This window comes from Oncorhynchus gorbuscha, linkage group LG21 (genome assembly GCF_021184085.1).
Source record: "Oncorhynchus gorbuscha isolate QuinsamMale2020 ecotype Even-year linkage group LG21, OgorEven_v1.0, whole genome shotgun sequence".
Taxonomy (NCBI): Eukaryota; Metazoa; Chordata; class Actinopteri; order Salmoniformes; family Salmonidae; genus Oncorhynchus; species Oncorhynchus gorbuscha.
The window spans coordinates 37,566,146-37,585,053 of record NC_060193.1 but is presented as its reverse complement, the minus strand read 5'-3'; the positions used below and the strand labels follow the sequence as shown (position 1 = coordinate 37,585,053).

The following is an 18,908-nucleotide window of genomic DNA, read 5'->3' as shown; positions in this document are numbered from 1 at the left end:
GCTAGGAAAAACTCCCTAGAAAGGCCAAAACCTAGGAAGAAACCTAGAGAGGAACCAGGCTATGAGGGGTGGCCAGTCCTCTTCTGGCTGTGCCAGGTGGAGATTATAACAGAACATGGCCAATATTTACATTTTCATTTAAGTCATTTAGCAGATATTTAAATGTTCATAAATGACCAGCATGGTCAAATAATAATAATCACAGGCAGAATAGTTGAAACTGGAGCAGCAGCACAGCCAGGTGGACTGGGGACAACAAGGAGTCATCATGCCAGGTAGTCCTGAGGCATGGTCCTAGGGTTCAGGTCCTCCGAGAGAGAGAATGAGAGAAAGAGAGAATTAGAGAGAGCATACTTAAATTCACACAGGACACCGGATAGGACACGAGAAGTACTCCAGATATAACAAACTGACCCTAGCCCCCTGACACATAAACTACTGCAGCATAAATACTGGAGGCTGAGACAGGAGGGGTCAGGAGACACTGTGGCGATGGTATCCGATGATACCCCCGGACAGGGCCAAACAGGAAGGATATAACCCCACCCACTTTGCCAAAGCACAGCCCCCACACCACTAGAGGGATGTCTTCAACCACGAACTTACCATCCTGAGACAAGGCCGAGTATAGCCCACAAAGATCTCCGTAATGATGGAAGTGGGCCAAGCTGGAGGTAATCATGCATTTCGGTTATAGTTTGAGATGCATGAGTACACCACAACAAAAACCTCATTTTATGGCTGTTTTAAAATGAATTTCCAGCGATTCTACATAGTAATTTATGTTTGCTACTTGCACAATTGATTTGATAGCATGTTTAAAATGTGCAAGTAGTTCACCCCTCTGTTTTCTTTTATTCTGTAATATGGTATATTGTAACGATGTGTTCAAGCTGATGAAATCAACGTTTATTTATGATACAGTGTGTAAGCTACTCAATACATTGAACTGCCTAATCTACCTGCAATAAAGTTATTGCAAACAGTGCAAACATGATTAGCATGGAGATGCAGTTCGGATGTTTCACCAGTAATGAAGAATTATCATTCACGATTGACAGTGACGGCCTATTTTGAAATTAGGTCGCTTAAGCCTGACTTGTTGTTTGAGGGCATTACAAATATACAATTTCCTTTAGAAAATATGTGCGGGCATAGGCAGACATTGCAGTTGGAGGATGACAAACTTTGGTTAAGGAAATTATAAACCATTATAGCGCTACAACACTGGTTGCTATGCAGAAAGAAGTACTTGGAATAGAGAGGACTACTGTATGTCCTATCGCTGTCAGCTAAGCTAGGCCTGCATGGAGAGAGAGAGAGAATATGGTTAGAGGCCATTCTCTTTTATTGTAATTGCTCAAAAACTGCCAGAGTTAGACTGTATCTCAAAGTATGCAGTTAGCGGTTTACAATATTGGCTATTTAGTTTGGAGTTTAATCTCGCTTGGCTCTCCCTCAACCCATCTCAATCAGGGATGTCTTCCACAGTGAGAGCCTTTCCTGTCTGTTCTCCTCACCCTGCCTCTCCCCCCTCTGCCACACTTTCCCAGTAATGCTGGTCTTCCAAGTCCTCCTTCTCTACTAACCCCTCATTAAAATAGCAAGCTAGCTAAAATGCTCTTGGTTAAACCAAAGATACCAATCATTTTTATGTGGTTAAACATTAGCTAGCTAACCTAGCCTGCCTAATCAATAGCCTGCTTTAATAACAGAAGACCAAATAACTACACTTTGTCTCTGCAAACACCACATTTCACTGCCCCTATCTGGTGTATGTGGCAATAAAACATCTTCAATATTGAAGTCATAGTTGATCAACTTAGTTGGTTAAGTTCTCTACTGAAAAACTTAATTTAAGGTAAGGGTTAGGGACGTATTGATATTTACATAATGGTTATATGCAGGAACATGGAGTAAGGTCATGCCTTTTCAATTTCAGCCAAGGGGAGGGTTTAGTATTTTTTTAAATCTAGTCCAGTGGAGGGTGATGAAATTTCAATATTTCTCAGTGTTTTAGAATGAGTTGCTTGTTAGGCCACACAGTGCATTCGGAAAGTATTCAGATCCCTTCACTTTTTCCACATATTACATTAGAACCTTATTCTAAAAAATATATGTTTTAAGTCCTCATCAATCTACACACACTATCCAATAATGACAAAGTGAAAACAGGATTTTAGAAGTGTTAGCAAATGTATAAAAGAGAAATAACATATTTATATAAGTATTCAGACCCTTTGCTAAAATATGAGACTCAAAATTGAGCTCAGGTGCAACTTGTTTCCATTGATCAGCCTTGAGATGTTTCTACAGCTTGATTGGAGTCCACCTGTGGTGAATTAAATTGATTGGACATGATTTAGGAAGAAACACACCTGTCTATATAAGGTCCGACAGTTGACAGTGCATGTCAGAGCAAAACCTATACCAATAAGTTAGAACTTAATGTTATAAGGCATATCTGGGGAAGGGTATAAAACAAATATTCCTAGATTGTTGAAAGTTTCAAAAAGCCCAGTGGTCTCCATCAACTGCCTATACATTCTCACAGTTAACAATGAGTCATTAGTAAAAAAACAAGCCATAAGGTTGAAGGAATTATCCGTAGAGCTCCGAGACAGGATTGTGTCGAGGCACAGATCTGGGGAAGGGTGCCAAACAATTTCTGCAGCATTGAAGATCCCCAAGAACACACTGGCCTCCATCATTCTTAAATGGTGTTTGGAATCACCAAGATCATATTAGAACCTCGCCACCCGACCAAACTGAGCAATCGGGGGGAAAAGGGCCATTGTCTGGGAGGTGACCAAGAACCCGATGGTCACTCTGACAGAGCTCCAAAGTTCCTCTGTGGAGATGGGACAACCTTCCAGAAGAACAACCATCTCTGCAGCACTCCACCAATCAGGCCTTTATGGTAGAGTGGGCAGACGGAAGCCACCCCCCAGTAAAAGACATGACAGCCCGCTTGGAGTTTACCAAAAGGCACCTCCTAAAGGACTCTCAGACCAGGAGAAACTCTTTGGCCTAAATGCCAAGCATCATGTCTGGAGGAAACCTGGCAGCATCCCTACGGTGAAGCATGGTGGTGGCAGCATCATGCCTTGGGGATGTTTTTCAGTGGCAGGAACTGGAAGACTAGTCAGGATCGAGGGAAAGATGAACGTACCAAAGTACAGAGAGATCCTTGATGAAAACCTGCTCCAGAGCGTTCAGGACCTCATACTGGGGTGAAGGTTCACCTTCCAACAGGACAACGACCCTAAGCACACAGCCAAGACAATACAGGAGTGCCTTCGGGACAAGTTTCTGAATGTCCTTAAGTGGCCCAGTCAGAGCCCGGACTTGAACCCAATCGAACATCTCTGGAGAGATCGGAAAATAGCCCCGGGACCACCCATATGTAGAATGTATGCACACATGACTGTAAGTCGCTTTGGATAAAAGCGTCTGCTAAATGGCATATATTATTATTATTATATATTAGATGTGCAGCAACGCTCCCCATTCAATCTGACAGAGCCGGAGAGGATCTGCAGAGAAGAATGGGAGAAACTCCCCCAAATACAGCTTGTAGCTTGGCACACCCAATAACTCTCAAGGTTCTAATCTCTGCCAAAGGTGCTTCAGCAAAGTACTTATTAAATGTTCTGATGTCATATTTCTGTTTAAAAAAAAACATTTTTGCTTTGTCATTATGGGGTATTGTGTAGTTTGATGAGAAAAGTAAAACAGAAAGGCTGCAACGTAACAAAATGTGGAGAAAGTCAAGGGGTCTGAATAATTCCCAAATGCACTTTATACTGATGCCACCCCTCATCTCTGATTCTCCGCTGTGCATGAAATATCAATTGCGCCTATAAGCTATTTAGTATGATCTCAATCAAATGATACATAGCCTACAGACTATAGGCTACGAAGTGCATGTTCGGAGAAGCACAGATCAAGTTATATTCCTTAAACAGCTGTCGGGATGGTGTAAATAAAACTAGGCTGCATTACACACCGTATTGGATATTCCAACCCTGAGCCCAGCATGCTCTGGTCTTGCTGCACATTTTTTGGTGTGCTTCTTAAGCAATTGCTGTGCTGGGTAGGGCGACGGGGTTAGTTCAGGAGGAGTCAAAAGTTTACTCAGAATTTCTTGTTGTCGATTAGTGCATTTTTGGGACTAGATCTATCTTGCGTGTGGACTAGCCTATATTCTATTCAGTCTGCGAAGTAGAGCGTGAAGATGAGAAGCTTGCTAATACCATAATTGAATTTATTAAAAACAATATGTTTCCTGCCAATGATGTATTTATTTGATTTAATTATTTACAAACAGGGACAGTTTCGTTGCAAACAAGACACACTGATCTGGAATTAGAGAAATATATGATAAGATGGACGAATGCACTTATCTCTCTGTCCATTCTTAGCCCCTAATTCCAGTAATTTGTTTGCGCTAATATGTAAAATTACACAGAGTTGCATAAAATTTTTATAAAAGGCATTTTTTTCTTGGACCTGCAAATACGATGATAGATTCATGCCATGCTTTTACTAAACGCAGCAACAACAAAAAACATCCCATTTTCAGGACCCTGTTTTTCAAAGATAATTCGTAAAAATCCAAATAACTTCACAGATCTTCATTGTAAATGGTTTAAACACTGGTTCCCATGCTTGTTCAATGAACCATAAACAATTCATGAACATGCACCTGTGGAATGGTCGTTAAGACACTAACAGCTTACAGACGGTAGGCAATTAAAGTCACAGTGAAAACCTAGGACACCAAAAAGGCCTTTCTACTGACTCTGAAAAACAGCAAAAGAAAGATGCCCAGGGTCCCTGCTCATCTGCGTGAATGAGCCTTAGGCATGCTGCAAGGAGGCATGAGGACTGCAGAAGTGGCCAGGGCAATAAATTGCAATGTCCATACTGTGAGACGCCTAACACAACCCTACAGGGAGACAGGACGGACAGCTGATTGTCCTCGCAGTGGCAGACCACGTGTAACAACAGCTGCACAGTATCGGTACATCCCAACACCACATCTGCGGGACAGGTACAAGATAGCAACAACAACTGCCTGAGTTACACCAGAAATGCGCAATCCCTCCATTAGTGCTCAGACTGTCCACAACAGGCTGAGAGAGGCTGGACTGAGGGCTTGTAGGCCTATTGTAAGGCAGGTCCTTACCAGACATCACCGACAACAACGTTGCCTATGGGCACAAACCCACCGTCGCTGGACCAGACAGGACTGGCAAAAAGTGTGCTCTTCACTGACGAGTCGCGGTTTTGTCTCACCAGGGGTGATGGTCACATTAGCGTTTAGCGTCGAAGGAATGTGCGTTACACCGCGGCCTGTACTCCGGAGCGGGATTGATTTGGAGGTGGAGGGTCCATCATGCGAAGAGCACGGATCTCAATCTCATTGAGCACATCTTGGACCTGTTGGATCGGACGGTGAGGGCTAGGGCCATTACCCCAGAACTGTCCGGGAACTTGCAGGTGCCTTGTTGGAAGAGTGGGGTAACATCTCATAGCAAAAACTGGCAAAGCTGGTGCAGTCCACGAGGAGGAGATGCACTGCAGTACTTAATGCAGCTGGTGGCCACACCAGATACTGACTGTTACTTTTGATTTTGGCCTCCCCTTTGTTCAGGGACACATTATTCAATTTCTGTTTGTCAGATGTATGTGGAACTTGTTCAGTTTGTATCTCAGTTGTTGAATATTGTTATGTTCATACAAATATTTACACATGTTAAGTTTGCTGAAAATAAACGCAGTTGACAGTGAGAGGACGTTTCTTTTTGTGCTAAGTTTATAATGGAGAACTTTCCACCCCTACTCTTGTCCATGGTGTTCTGCAAACCCACAACCTTCTGGCCCGCAGCCCTGTGCATCACAGTTCCTGTGTCGCCCTTCAATGTTGACAGGACGAAGAACAGTTTCAAAAACTGCTTATCTAAGGCTCTGGTCTGTCCAAGAAGTGAGGGTAAACGGTAGTCATGTTCTCTACTATGCACTTTGTTTTAACTATTATTTTGGGTATACTGTAGGGGAGGGTCACTTGGTTTTTTCAATCGTTCAGGGAGGGCTTACGTAAAATATATTTTTCTGAAGGAAGGGCCATCCATTTTCTCTTCAGAGAGGTCCGATGTAACCCTTATTTCAGTCCCTTAGGCATAATATAATCAGAGTGGTTAAAGTTAGGGTTAGGTTTAAAATATTTTCAGAAGATAAATGTTGAAATAGGTGGGGTTTAGCCATAATAATTATTACTCTGTGGCTGTGTTAAGTAGTGATGATTATACAGATGTAAAATATTGCCATTTGGAGAGGAAGATTTTTGGGTGCAAAAGGAGAAATTCATGTGGGAATGCAGTTTATTTGTGAGAGTAACCTCCGAGTCTTGTAGTAAGTAAATCTGCAAAACAAAACAAAAATCTCTGCTCTCTAATTAATATTTTGGTGCAACAATGATGTTCTGCTCGCTCAAAGTCACACTTGCATCTGAAGTTTAATTTGCGCGTCCTGCTGCCCTCGATCACATTCTGCTCTCTCGATTGGTCTGTGCGCTCGCGGCACTCATCTTCTGCTCGCTGGACCCATCCTCTGTGCTCTCGAATCAGTGTTTGCTTGCTCAATGTTTCATCTTGCTCGACAGCACCATCGCGCACGCAATGGACTTTAGAGGCTGATTTTACAGCATAATAGATGCCCCTGTAAATTTGGCTTTGCTTTGTTCCGGCTGTGTCCTGGCTGTTTCTTTCAGGGGGGGCTTGCCGTCAGCCTGCCAACACACAAACTAAAAGCTTTATTCCATGGTGAGTCCAAGCACAGGAACCTATCTGATTAATTAAATGGAAAGTTAGTCTGACCGCCCAGTCATAGTACATTACTTTTGACTAGAGTCCATAAGGCTCTGGTCAAAAGTAGTGCTCAATGTTCAGAATATAGTGCCATTTGGGATGCACACTTTGATTACTAATGTAGGCTTGCCATTGTAAAACCATAGAGTTCCTGTATTAATAACAAGCATTCAATTTCAACCATCTGTCATGGTGAAGTCCAGGTTGAGTATGCATTAAAAATGCCACAAATCCATCTATTTTATTTATGCACAGTAATTATGCTGTCAGGTTGAAGGGAATGCCACAGGTCTATTTCAGTGCAAAGCTCTTTCTAGAGTTGCTTGATTAGATGAGAAACGTCCAGAAGTACACTAAATGGTAAAATATTGTGGACACCTGCTTGACAAATATCTCATTCCAAAATCATTGTCATTAATATGGAGTTGGTCCCCCCTTTTCTGCAAATATTTCTGCTACAACAGCATCCACTCTTCTGGGAAGACTTTCCACTACATGTTGGAACATTGCTGCGAGGACTTGCTTCCATTCAGCTACAAGAGCATTAGTGAGGTCGGGCACTGATGTTGGTCTGACTCGGAGTCGACGTTCCAATTCATCCCAAAAGGTGTTTGATGGGGTTGAGGTCAGGGCTCTGTGCAGGCCAGTCAAGTTCTTCCACACCGATCTCGACAATCTATTTCTGTATGGACCTCGCTTTGTGCACGTGGCATTGTAATGCTGAAACAGGAAAGGGTGTTCCCCAAACCATACCCCGTTCATTCTTCTGCCAATGTTTGTCTATGAAGATTGCATGGCTGTGTGCTCAATTCTATACACCTGTCAGCAACGGGTGTGGCTGAAATAGCCGAATCCACTAACCACTAAGGGGGTCTACAATTTATATAGAGAAACAGAAAGCTCTGAGAATATACCCATCAATCATCCTCAGTGTGTCTTGCTGTAAAGTATATCTGTTAGTGCAATTTCTGAGTGGTGTGGACCTGAGCCAGTGTTGGCGAGTAAGCTCTATTTCACGCTCAGGAAGAAGACAGATGTACCATGATGGAGTAGAATTCTCAGGGTCTTTACTCTCACCGCTGCCAGTGTTGTTACAGAGGGCAGAGAGAGAGCCATTTATGCTACGGCCAATCACGACAGAGTTGGGCAACAGGATATTACAGCTCTAACAGGAAGTAATCGGAGGGAGTGGATTACAGACTTCCCTCAGAAAGCATTCACCTTTGACCTTAAAAATAAACTCCCTGTTTGTGGACAAGACAGTAAATCCATTTTTCAGTGGACTGGGAAATGAGGAATCAACGTCTGGTAAATGGGTCAAATGGTATGTTGTTGTCTGCAAGTGAAGCTGTGCAAGAGAAAGCTTGTTGTATCGGCAGTTTAGCATAGATATCCTTTAATGCATGCTAAAGGACAATTCTGCATTAATTAGGCGGCGGTGACATATTTGCCCCTATGTTTTTTTATACAGGAATGCAAAAATAGCACACAGTCCATATGGCCTCCCTTGAGCAGCCTGTTAACCACACAAACACTCTCTTCTTAGCCAATTTCAGCCATCAAGCGTGCCACTTTACATTTTCTGTACAGTTGAGATGATCCAGCGAAGGACAAACAACTCCATTTTAGTTGCATTGCACTTTGTTAGGTTCTCTGTACATTTGAGTGTATCCAAAGTAGGACAAAACAACTACATTTTTGTCACATTGCATAGGACTTCATTAGGCCCCTATAAAATTGGAGAACATTGGCAGATTCACGGAATCCAGAAATTAAAAATGCAATTCTATAATATTCAAAAATGTATTGAACTTAGTAGAACATTCATGAATTTGCCAAACATTATCATAAGACATTAACAAAATGCATCAGTGACTCAGTGAAATATTTTGTTCTCCCCCCTGAACAAGGCAGTTAACCCATTGTTCCCAGGTAGGCTGTCATTGTAAATAAGAATTTGTTCTTAACTGATTTGCCTTAATTAAGCAAATGTAAACAGGAAGGCCCCCTGTCTGTTTGTCTACCACCTTGTGTAGCCATTAGCATTGGTGTTAATGTAATGACAACCCTCTTCCAGTAAATGGAAAGGCTTTCCAAAAAAACCTTCTCAATTTTGCCAGAATGATATCATGGTTATTTGCATCAATCCAGTGGCCATTTGTTTTGCAAACTTTGCAATCACATGAGCGCTACAGAAACATTGCTAACCAAACAATGGTCACTGGCTGGTGCACTCTTGCAATTAAAGGGTAACTACAGAGAAAAATCGAATGTAAAAAATGTTACTTAGAACATCCAAGCGAAAACCTAATAAGATTGAAAAACATGAACCTGGATGAACAAAACAGAGAACTAAATACAAAAAAATATAGATAATGTCAGCTCATATTTATTGCAGTGCTTCTGACAAACTGTATATTTGAATCTTCATCCTTCTCAATGTCTCAGTCATAAACATCTACTAAAAGCCATCTTTTCTGCCACGGTTTACTATCTGTCAATTTATTCCTAGTTGTATGTACACACAGTTGAAGTTGGAAATTTACATATACCTTAGCCAAATACATTTAAACTCAATTTTTCACAAGTCCTGACATTTTATCTTAGTACATTCCCCGTTTTAGGTCAGTTAAGATCACTGCTTTAATTTAAGAATGTGAAATGTCAGAATAATAGTTGAGAGTGATTTATTTCAGCCTATATTTCTTTCACCACATTCCCAGTGGGTCAAACATTTACACACACTCAGTCAGTATTTGGTAGCATTGCCTTTAAATTTTACTTCCACAAGCTTCCCACAATATGTTGGGTGAATTTGGCCCATTCCTCCTGACAGAGCTGATGTACTGTAACTGAGTCAGGTTTGTAGGCCTCCTTGCTCGCACACACTTTTTCAGTTCTGCCCACAAATTTTTCTACAGGATTGAGGTCGGGGCTTTGTGATGGCCACTCCAATACCTTGACTTTGTTGTACTTACGCCATTTTGCCGCAGCTTTGGAAGTATGCTTGGGGTCATTGTCCATTTGGAAGACCCATTTGTGACCAAGCTTTAACTTCCTGATTGATGTCTTGAGATGTTGCTTCAATATATCCACATAATTGTCCTACCTCATGATGCCATCTATTTTGTGAAGTGCACCAGTCCCTCCTGCAGCAAAGCACCCCTAAAACATGATGCTGCCACCCCTGTGCTTCACAGTTGGGATGGCGTTTTACGGCTTGCAAGCATCCCCATTTTTCCTCCATACATAACATAACGATGGGCATTATGGCCAAACAGTTCAATGTTTGTTTCATCAGACCAGAGGACATTTCTCCAAAAAATACGATCTTTCTTTCCATGTGTAGTTGCAAACCATAGTCTGGCTTTTTAATGGTGGTTTCGAGCAGTGGCTTCTTCCTTGCTGAGCGGCCTTTCAGGTTATGTCGATATAGGACTCGTTTTACTACGCATATCGATACTTTTGTACCGGTATCCTCCAGCATCTTCACAAGGTCCTTTGCTGTTGTTCTGGGATTGATTTGTGCTTTTCACACCAATGTACGTTCATCTCTAGGAAACAGAACGTTTCTCCTGCCTGAGTAGTATGATGGCTGCGTGGTCCCATGGCGTTTACTTGTGTACTATTGTTTGTACAGGTGAACGTGGTACCTTCAGGCGTTTGGAAATTGCTCCCAAGTATGAACCAGGCTTTTTTCAAAATAAAATATTCTGAGGTCTTGGCTGATTTCTTTTGATTTTCCCATGATGTCAAGCAGAGGCACTGAGTTTGAAGTTAGGTCTTGCTATACATCCACAGGTACACCTCCAATTGACTCCAATTATGTCAATTAGCCTATCAGAAGCTTCTAAAGCCATTTTCCAAGCTGTTTAAAGACACAGTCAACTTAGTGTATGTAAACTTCTGACCCACTGTAACTGTGATACAGTGAATTATAAGTGAAATACTCTGTCTGTAAACAATTGTTGGAAAAATTGTCCACAAAGTGTTATCCACAAAGTAGATGTCCTAACCAACTTGCCAAAACTATAGTTTGTTAACAAGAAATGTGTCGAGTGGTTGAAAAATGAGTTTTAATGACTCCAACCTAAGTATATGTAAACTTCCGACTTCAACTGTATCTACCTACCTTGTACCTTGGTCTGAGAGTCCTTTGGGTGCCTTTTGGCAAACTCCAAGCGGGCTGTCATGTGTCTTTTACTGATGAGTGGCTTCCTTCTGCCCACTCTACCATAAATGCTGGATTGGTGAAGTGATGCAAAGATGGTTGTCCTTCTGGAAGGTTCTCCCATCTCCACAGAAGAACTCTGGAGCTCTGTTAGAGTGACCATTGGGTTCTTGGTCACCTCCCTGATCTTGGCCCTTTTCCCCCGAAATGCTTGTTCGGGTGGCTAGCTCTGGCTCTCGGAAGAGCCTTTGGTGGTTCCAAAGTTCTTCCATTTAAGAATTATGGAGGCCACTGTGTTCTTGGTTACCTTCAATGTTACAGATATGATTTGGTACCCTTCCCCAGATCTGTGCCTCAACATAATCCTGTCTCGGAGCTCTACGGCCAATTCCATAGACCTCAAGGCTTTGTTTTTGCTCTGCCATGCACTGTCAACTGTGTGACATTATATAGACAGTTGTGTGCCTTTCCAAATCATGTCCAATGAATGTAATTTACCACAGGTGGACTCCAATCAAGTTGTAGAAACATCTTAATGGATGATCAATGGAAACAGGATGCACCTGACCTCAATTTCAAGTCTCATAGCAAAGGGTCTAAATACCTATGTAAATAAGGTATCTGTTTTTTTTTTTATACATTTGCTAAAAATTCAAAAAAACTATTTTCGCTTTTTCATTATGGGTTATTGTGTGTAGATTGATGAGGCACAAAAAGATTGAATCAATTTCGAATAATACTGTAACGTAACAAAATGTGGAAAAAGTCAAGTGGTCTGAGTACTTTCTGAATGCACTGTATTCCATTCCAGCCATTACAATGAGCCTGTCATCCTACAGCTCCTCCCACCAGGATCCTATAATATACTGATATGCCTATTAATGAGGTATTCAATATATAGTATATGGTTAGCAGGCGAGTCCTAACATGGTCCATTAGTGAAAAGTGAACAATACATGATGAGCAAGACTCTTTTCATCAACAAGTTCTTTGAGTCAACAAATCAAACAATTTCAAACAGAGAGTTTGTGGCTGGAGGAATGGTACCTTTCAAGTAGTATTGACTTTCTGTTTTTTAATTAACACGTAAAACGTTCATCTTGTTATGCTACATTTCACTGTATCATAACAAAGTTATGTCAGTAATCATTGTTTTACATTTTACAACCCTTTTGCATACTGGTTCCTCCAATGTTAGCAGTTTTATACTGTATGTTCTCAAGTAAGTTGTTATTTTGACAGCAAGGTTGTTATTTTCACTGTGTGCGTGTGTGTGTGTGTTTGTGTACACACTCTGGCCTGCAGCAATGTTTGATAGTGTATGATGTGATTTCAGGGTCTGACGGAAGGACAGGCGGCCCCATGGGAGACTGCCAAGAAGGATGAGAACCGCAACAAGAACCGATATGGCAACATCATCGCTTGTGAGTACCGAAGTGACACAGATACTGAGCTAGACAAGGGTGTTTGGTGGATTTGCTCAAGCCTTTTCAGAGCTCAGGAGTCTCCTGTTCTCATGGTAGACTTGCTTGACCTGAGGCCGCCTTTGACATCACCAGACTGGAGGGTATGTGTGTAGAGGGCATCTCATAGGCCCCAAAACCACACTTAGCAAAATTGGCTACATCACCCTCACCATTGATTGACACCATCGTCTCCTCTTCCCCATACACACGCAACCTTGCCCCCATTCTGGACTCTACCCTATCCTTTGACCACCACATCCGACAAACTGTTAAAAATTGCAATTATTCCACCTCTGCAATACTGTCAAAGTCAGGTCCTCCTTCTCCCATCCTCCTGCTGAAGTCCTCATCCATGCATTCGTCACCTCTCGTCTGGACTACTGCAACTCACTACTTTCCGGCATCAACGCAAGCTCCCTCCATAAGCTCCTAATGACTTCTCACCCACACTAAGTCCTGGCATCACATCACCCCCGCCCTCTGTGAACTCCTTGTTTCTGTGAACGCCACTGTCTCCTTTTTATATATATTTTTGTATTTATCTAACCATTATTTAACTGGGCAAGTCAGTTAATAACAAATTGTTATTTAGAATGATGGCCTACCTTCTGATCCTCCTTCTGACCTACAAAGCCCTTCAACACCTTCAGTGACAGGGCCTTCTCCAGGGTTACTCCAAGGCTCTGGAACTCCCTCCTTCCAGCCATCCGTGAATCTGAGTCTAAAGCCCCACCTCTTCACCTTGGCCAACCCCTAAGCTCCCCTGACTCTCTCCCACACACACACAAAACCTGCTCGCTCACTCATACAGTGACACATCACAATCTTTTCCCTTCTTTATAAGAACTTTATTTGTATTGTGCTTTTCCATACAAATAACAAACTGCTTCACATCATAAAATAATTAAATTAAAGTAATAACAAAAACAAGTGGAAGGAGGAATACCAATTTTTTTAAAGATACCTAATTCAAATCATGCATTCAAATCGTATTTTTACTGTAAGTGTATCTTCAGGAGGCACATAAAAAGGTGCACTGAATCTGCATGCCTGATATCCTCTGGCAGACTATTCCAAAGTCTAGTAGCAAATGGCCAGTCTCCTTCCATTTTAGTCCTGGAATAGTCAACAGTGCCCTGCCAGAGGATCTTATGCTGCATCCTGGCTCTTAGGGATGTAAAATGTCTAAGATATAGGATGGGGCTTATCCAAGCCTAGCCTTAAACGTGATGAATACAAATGTTTTGTTTATTCTAAAAGTGACTGGTAGCCAGTGCAGAGAAGCTGAAAAAGTGGTTACATGTTTACATTTCCTGGTGCCTGTGAAAAGCCAAGTATTTTCAACTAACTGTAAACGATGGAGTGATTTCTGGCTGAGATAGGTATACAAAGAGTTACAGTGATCTAGGTGTGAGGAAATAAAAGCATCATACATTTCTTCAGATCATGGACTGAGATAAAAGACTTGACTTCAACTTTATTTCTTAGATGATAAAAGCAATACTGGACAACCTTTTTTACTTCCAGCTCGAGGTTTCGGTCAGGGTCAAAGAAGACATCAAGGATTCTGGCTGTAGGCTTTGCATTTGTTAACAAATGACCACGCTTATCTACAATCGGAATTCTAGCATATTGAGGGGAAAAAATACAACAACCCCTGATCTTTTCATTATTAAGCTGGAGAAAATTGTCAGACATCTAATATCTGATGTCAGCAAGACACTAGTGAAGGGCAGCTACACTAGATTGGTCACTGGGTCTGATTGGTAAATAGAAAGAGAGATACCTAGTCAGTTTTACAACTGAATACCTTCAACTGAAATGTGTCTTCCACATTTAACCCAGCCAGAGAGGTACGGGGGACTGCCTTTATCGACATCCACTTCTTAGGCGACTGCATAGCAGTGAAACTGTGTGTTATGATTGCGGATGATGTCACCAAGGGGTAGCATACACAGGAAAAATATGATCGGGCCCAGAATTGACCCCCGAGGGACACCATAGTGAATAGGTGCTGGGGACGATACTGAACCACTCATGCTCACTAAGAAACGTCTGCCACATAAATATGACCGGAACCAGCCAGAGATTCCCACCCACCTCTCCAGCCAGTCAACAAGGATAATATGATCAATAGTGTCAAACTGAGATCCCCAAAAAACTAGAATCGAGCATTCAAAGGCATTGACAGCCAACACAAGGTCATTACTCACTTTCAATAAAGCGAGGTTGGGTTGTTTAAGGACTGATTGGACCAGACCAGTTTTAAAGTAGGCTGTTCAGGGAAATATTTACAATAGATAGAAATTTTGGGTCAACAGTAGGCATAACATCTTTCAGTAGTCAAGTAGGGACCACTTCCAAGGGGTATCAAGCAGGGGCAAAAATGCTCCTGCAAGGAGCAAAAGGAAGTAGTAGACGGTCTCAGAGTAGTTGCCTCAAGTCCCTCCTGACCAGAAAAGCTAGTATGGTGCCAGCTACTGTCATTCTGGGATCGAATCATTTCTATATTTTCTGTAAATAATTGTAAAAACAGTTTGCAGAGATCAGGGGATGCGAGCCTGTCACTTTTAAGTGTGGGGCACTAACAACATGCTCAATTGTCTCAAACTGAATTTTTGAGTTGTGGGAATCCTCAGAGATCAGGGTAGAGAAGTGATTTACTTTTGCATTCTTAACAGTAACATTGAAATTTCTCATCAGATCCTTCATTATCTCATAAAAGCCTGGTCGTTAGAGCATTGCGCCAGTAACCGAAAGGTTGCTGGATCGAATCCCTGAGCTGACAAGGTAAAAATGTGTCATTCTGCCCCTGAACAAGGCAGTTAACCCACTGTTCCCCTTTGGGCTGTCATTGTAAATAAGAATTTGTTCTTAATTAACTGACTTGCCTAGTTAAATAAAGGTTCAAATCAAAATGTTTGCAGGTCTTCCGTTTACATTTAGCCTTTCTAAGTTAAATTTTTAAAGCACAAGTGTGGTAATTTAACCAGGTTGAGACACTGACAGACACATTATTATTGGTTTTAACTGGTGCCACTGAGTCTAAAGTAGCCTGACATATATAATTGAAACTATTCACCAAATCTTTATTGTGAAGGCAACTAACAGGGTCAGTGGTGCCGGATAGAAAAGCATGTGTAAGTGTACTAGCGGTTGTGGAGCTAATGATGCGAGAACGAGTGGTGACAGAAGCATTTTTTGGAGGAGGAAAAAGCATTTTAAAAACAATGAAGATGGTCAGAGACACACATCAATAGTTTCCAAGTTATTACTATTCAGACCATAGAACAGTACAAGATCAAGAGTATGGCCTTTGTTGTGTGTAGGCCCTGTGGCATGTAGCAATAAGTTAAAGGATTCTAACAGGTTAAGAAACTCCCCTGCTGGTGCATAGCTTGGGCAACCCGCAGATCTCGAAGAATAATAACCCTGCCATATTTTGGCGTAACCAAAGAAAGCGGAGAATTCTACACTAAAATATACAAGATGGGCTGTTTCTTGTAGAGAAATAAAATCCTCAGGTTTAAGCCAAGTCTTAGTTAGCATGAAAATATCAATGCCATTGTAAATAATAAAATCATTGCATATGAACAACTTATTATTTAGAGATCAATGAACAATTTATTATTTAGAGAGGATGACAAGGTATTACAGAGTTATTGAGGGGAGTTAGAAGGAAAATAAACTAGGTTACTTACAGTAGCCCTAACCTGCAGTCAAATACCCAAATCTCCCTCTAGTGACCTCGTGGGTGGCGTGTTATTCATATTTTTCATAATGAATAAACCTGTCAAAAAAACTGCCGGAAATCTGGTGTTTCAATGTCAAACAGTTTTCTTATATTTCAGTGCTCTGCAATGTATATAACGTGTAATATTGGGATGCAAACTCAAACTTGCATACATTTAAACTCTATATCTGACATGGTATAGGTGTCTTCGTATTTAAGTGCTTAATCAGGTGTGTGAGGTCTATAAATCAAATCAAATCAAATGTATTTATATAGCCCTTCGTACATCAGCTGATATCTCAAAGTGCTGTACAGAAACCCAGCCTAAAACCCCAAACAGCAAGCAATGCAGATGTAGAAGCACGGTGGCTAGGAAAAACTCCCTAGAAAGGCCAAAACCTAGGAAGAAACCTAAAGAGGAACCAGGCTATGTGGGGTGGCCAGTCCTCTTCTGGCTGTGCCGGGTGGAGATTATAACAGAACATGGCCAAGATGTACAAATGTTCATAAATGACCAGCATGGTCGAATAATAATAAGGCAGAACAGTTGAAACTGGAGCAGCAGCACGGCCAGGTGGACTGGGGACAGCAAGGAGTCATCAAGTCAGGTAGTCCTGGGGCATGGTCCTAGGGTTCAGGTCCTCCGAGAGAGAGAAAGAAAGAGAGAAGGAGAGAATGAGAGAACGCACACTTAGATTCACACAGGACACCGAATAGGACAGGAGAAGTACTCCATATATAACAAACTGACCCTAGCCCCCCGACACAAACTACTGCAGCATAAATACTGGAGGCTGAGACAGGAGGGTTCAGGAGAGTAAAGGGTCTGAATACTTATGTATACGTTTAGAAGGCATCATGTAAATGTTACTACTTAGCTTCGGCTGTTGGAGGTCCTGACGAACCGTGTCCAGATCAAAGCGTCCGGAGTGAAAAGGTTGAGGGAAAAAAACTAAAATATAAACGGTAATTAAAAAGTAAAAACCGTAAAGTTGTCAGGTAGCAAAATAGCTACAAATAGCTACAAAACGCACAGCAACTCGTAAACAAGTCTGAAAATTGTGACCGGAAATGACATCTATCACTCTAAAGCAAAAGCATCCTATACTTTTGTTTCAAAGTGGATTTGTTTAAGACAACCCAAAAACACTCTGTCTGACCTTGATTTAGCCCACTGCAGTAAAATGTTAACCGTACTATGGGACATAGTATGCTCTCCGTGTCCTCTGTTGCTAATTATGACAGGGAGGACTGGAGCACTACCAGACCCAAATAAATCCTAGAACCCCTGTGGTTAGTGTGAATCTCGTCTCTCTTAAAAAGTGCTGGTTGCTCCCACATCAAATCAAAATTGTCACAAAACGAGACATTCCTGTTGTTGGCAAGTTTCTTCAGGTACGTGTTTAGGGCAACAAGGCGGCTGAAACATTTTGCACTCCTTTGAAAGCACGGGCAGGGGCCAGAAATAATTATTCTATACCCTGTACAAGCTAAAATAATTTTGTAGTTCTCCCTCCTTTCCTCAGATTGCATAACACGGAGGTCGTTAAAAACGAAGAGTTACGAAGTTGTTAATATTAAAGTAGTTGGCCAGAACCTTGGGCAGGAGGGAGTGTTGGATACGGGTTTCCAGACCGTAGGCAGGCCAACATCTTCCACCACTGAGCTGCCCACAATGAAGGTGGTCGTGATGGAATATGATTGGGAAGGAAGAGGGGGAGACTGATGGGACTGCCTCGGGCAGGGGGATGGAGACTTCGAGCCAGGCTAGCCTTGACTGACCTTCATGTCTTAAAGTAATGATGGATTGTAATTTCTCCTTGCTTATTTGAGCTGTTATTGCCATAATATGGACTTGGTCTTTTACCAAATAGGTTTACCAAACCACCCCTACCTTGTCACAACACAAATGATTGTCTCAAATTCATTCACAAGGAAAGAAATTCCACAAATGTACTTTTAACAAGGCACGCCTGTTAATTGCAATGCATTCCAGGTGACTACCTCATGAATGTGGTTGGGAGAATGCCAAGATTTTGCAAAGCTGGGTGGCTACTTTGAAGAATCTCAAATATAACATATATTTTGATTTGTATAACACTTTTTTGGTTACTACATGATTGCATATGTGTTATTTCATAGTTTTGATCTCTTCGCTGTTATTCTACAATGTAGAAAATAGTACAAATAAAGAAAAATCGTGGAATTAGTAGGTGTGTCCAAACTGTTGTACAAACATTATGAGCTAAAGATGAAAACCTTTCCTACGAGAATTATTATATAATTTATTGGCAGACTATGACTTTCCAAATCGCCCAAGGCTGCTATTTGTAAGGTACATTTTAAGTGAATGTTATGATTTTTAACCATTCCTGAACCTGTTACCAGAAACAAGTTACATAGGGGCAATACCAGAATAAATGATCTAGTGATTCTGTCTCTAGTGATTAGCTAAGCTTTTTAATGGGATACTGGGACACAAACTTGCGGTACAAAGTATCCACGTCACGGAAACCGTAGGTAGAAATGACACAGTTAACAGCTTTTGGAAATAATCAAAGAATGAAAAAAAACAAGCAAAAGTTGTACTAGAAGAGAAGGACCGGTACAATAATGCATTTCTTATTGGACTGTGTTTTTTGGACAAGAAGATTAATTTGTGAAAT

At 41.5% G+C, this 18,908-nt stretch overlaps 1 protein-coding gene across 1 annotated transcript in view; it reads left to right on the top strand.

Annotated features, from left to right (window-relative positions):
- LOC124008536 (receptor-type tyrosine-protein phosphatase T-like) overlaps positions 1-18,908 on the top strand; it is a 553,654-nt gene that overhangs the window by 434,234 nt on the left and 100,512 nt on the right. Inside the window, 1 exon segment of the mRNA XM_046319881.1 lies at positions 12,380-12,467. Within this exon segment, the coding sequence (XP_046175837.1) occupies positions 12,380-12,467 (88 nt within the window).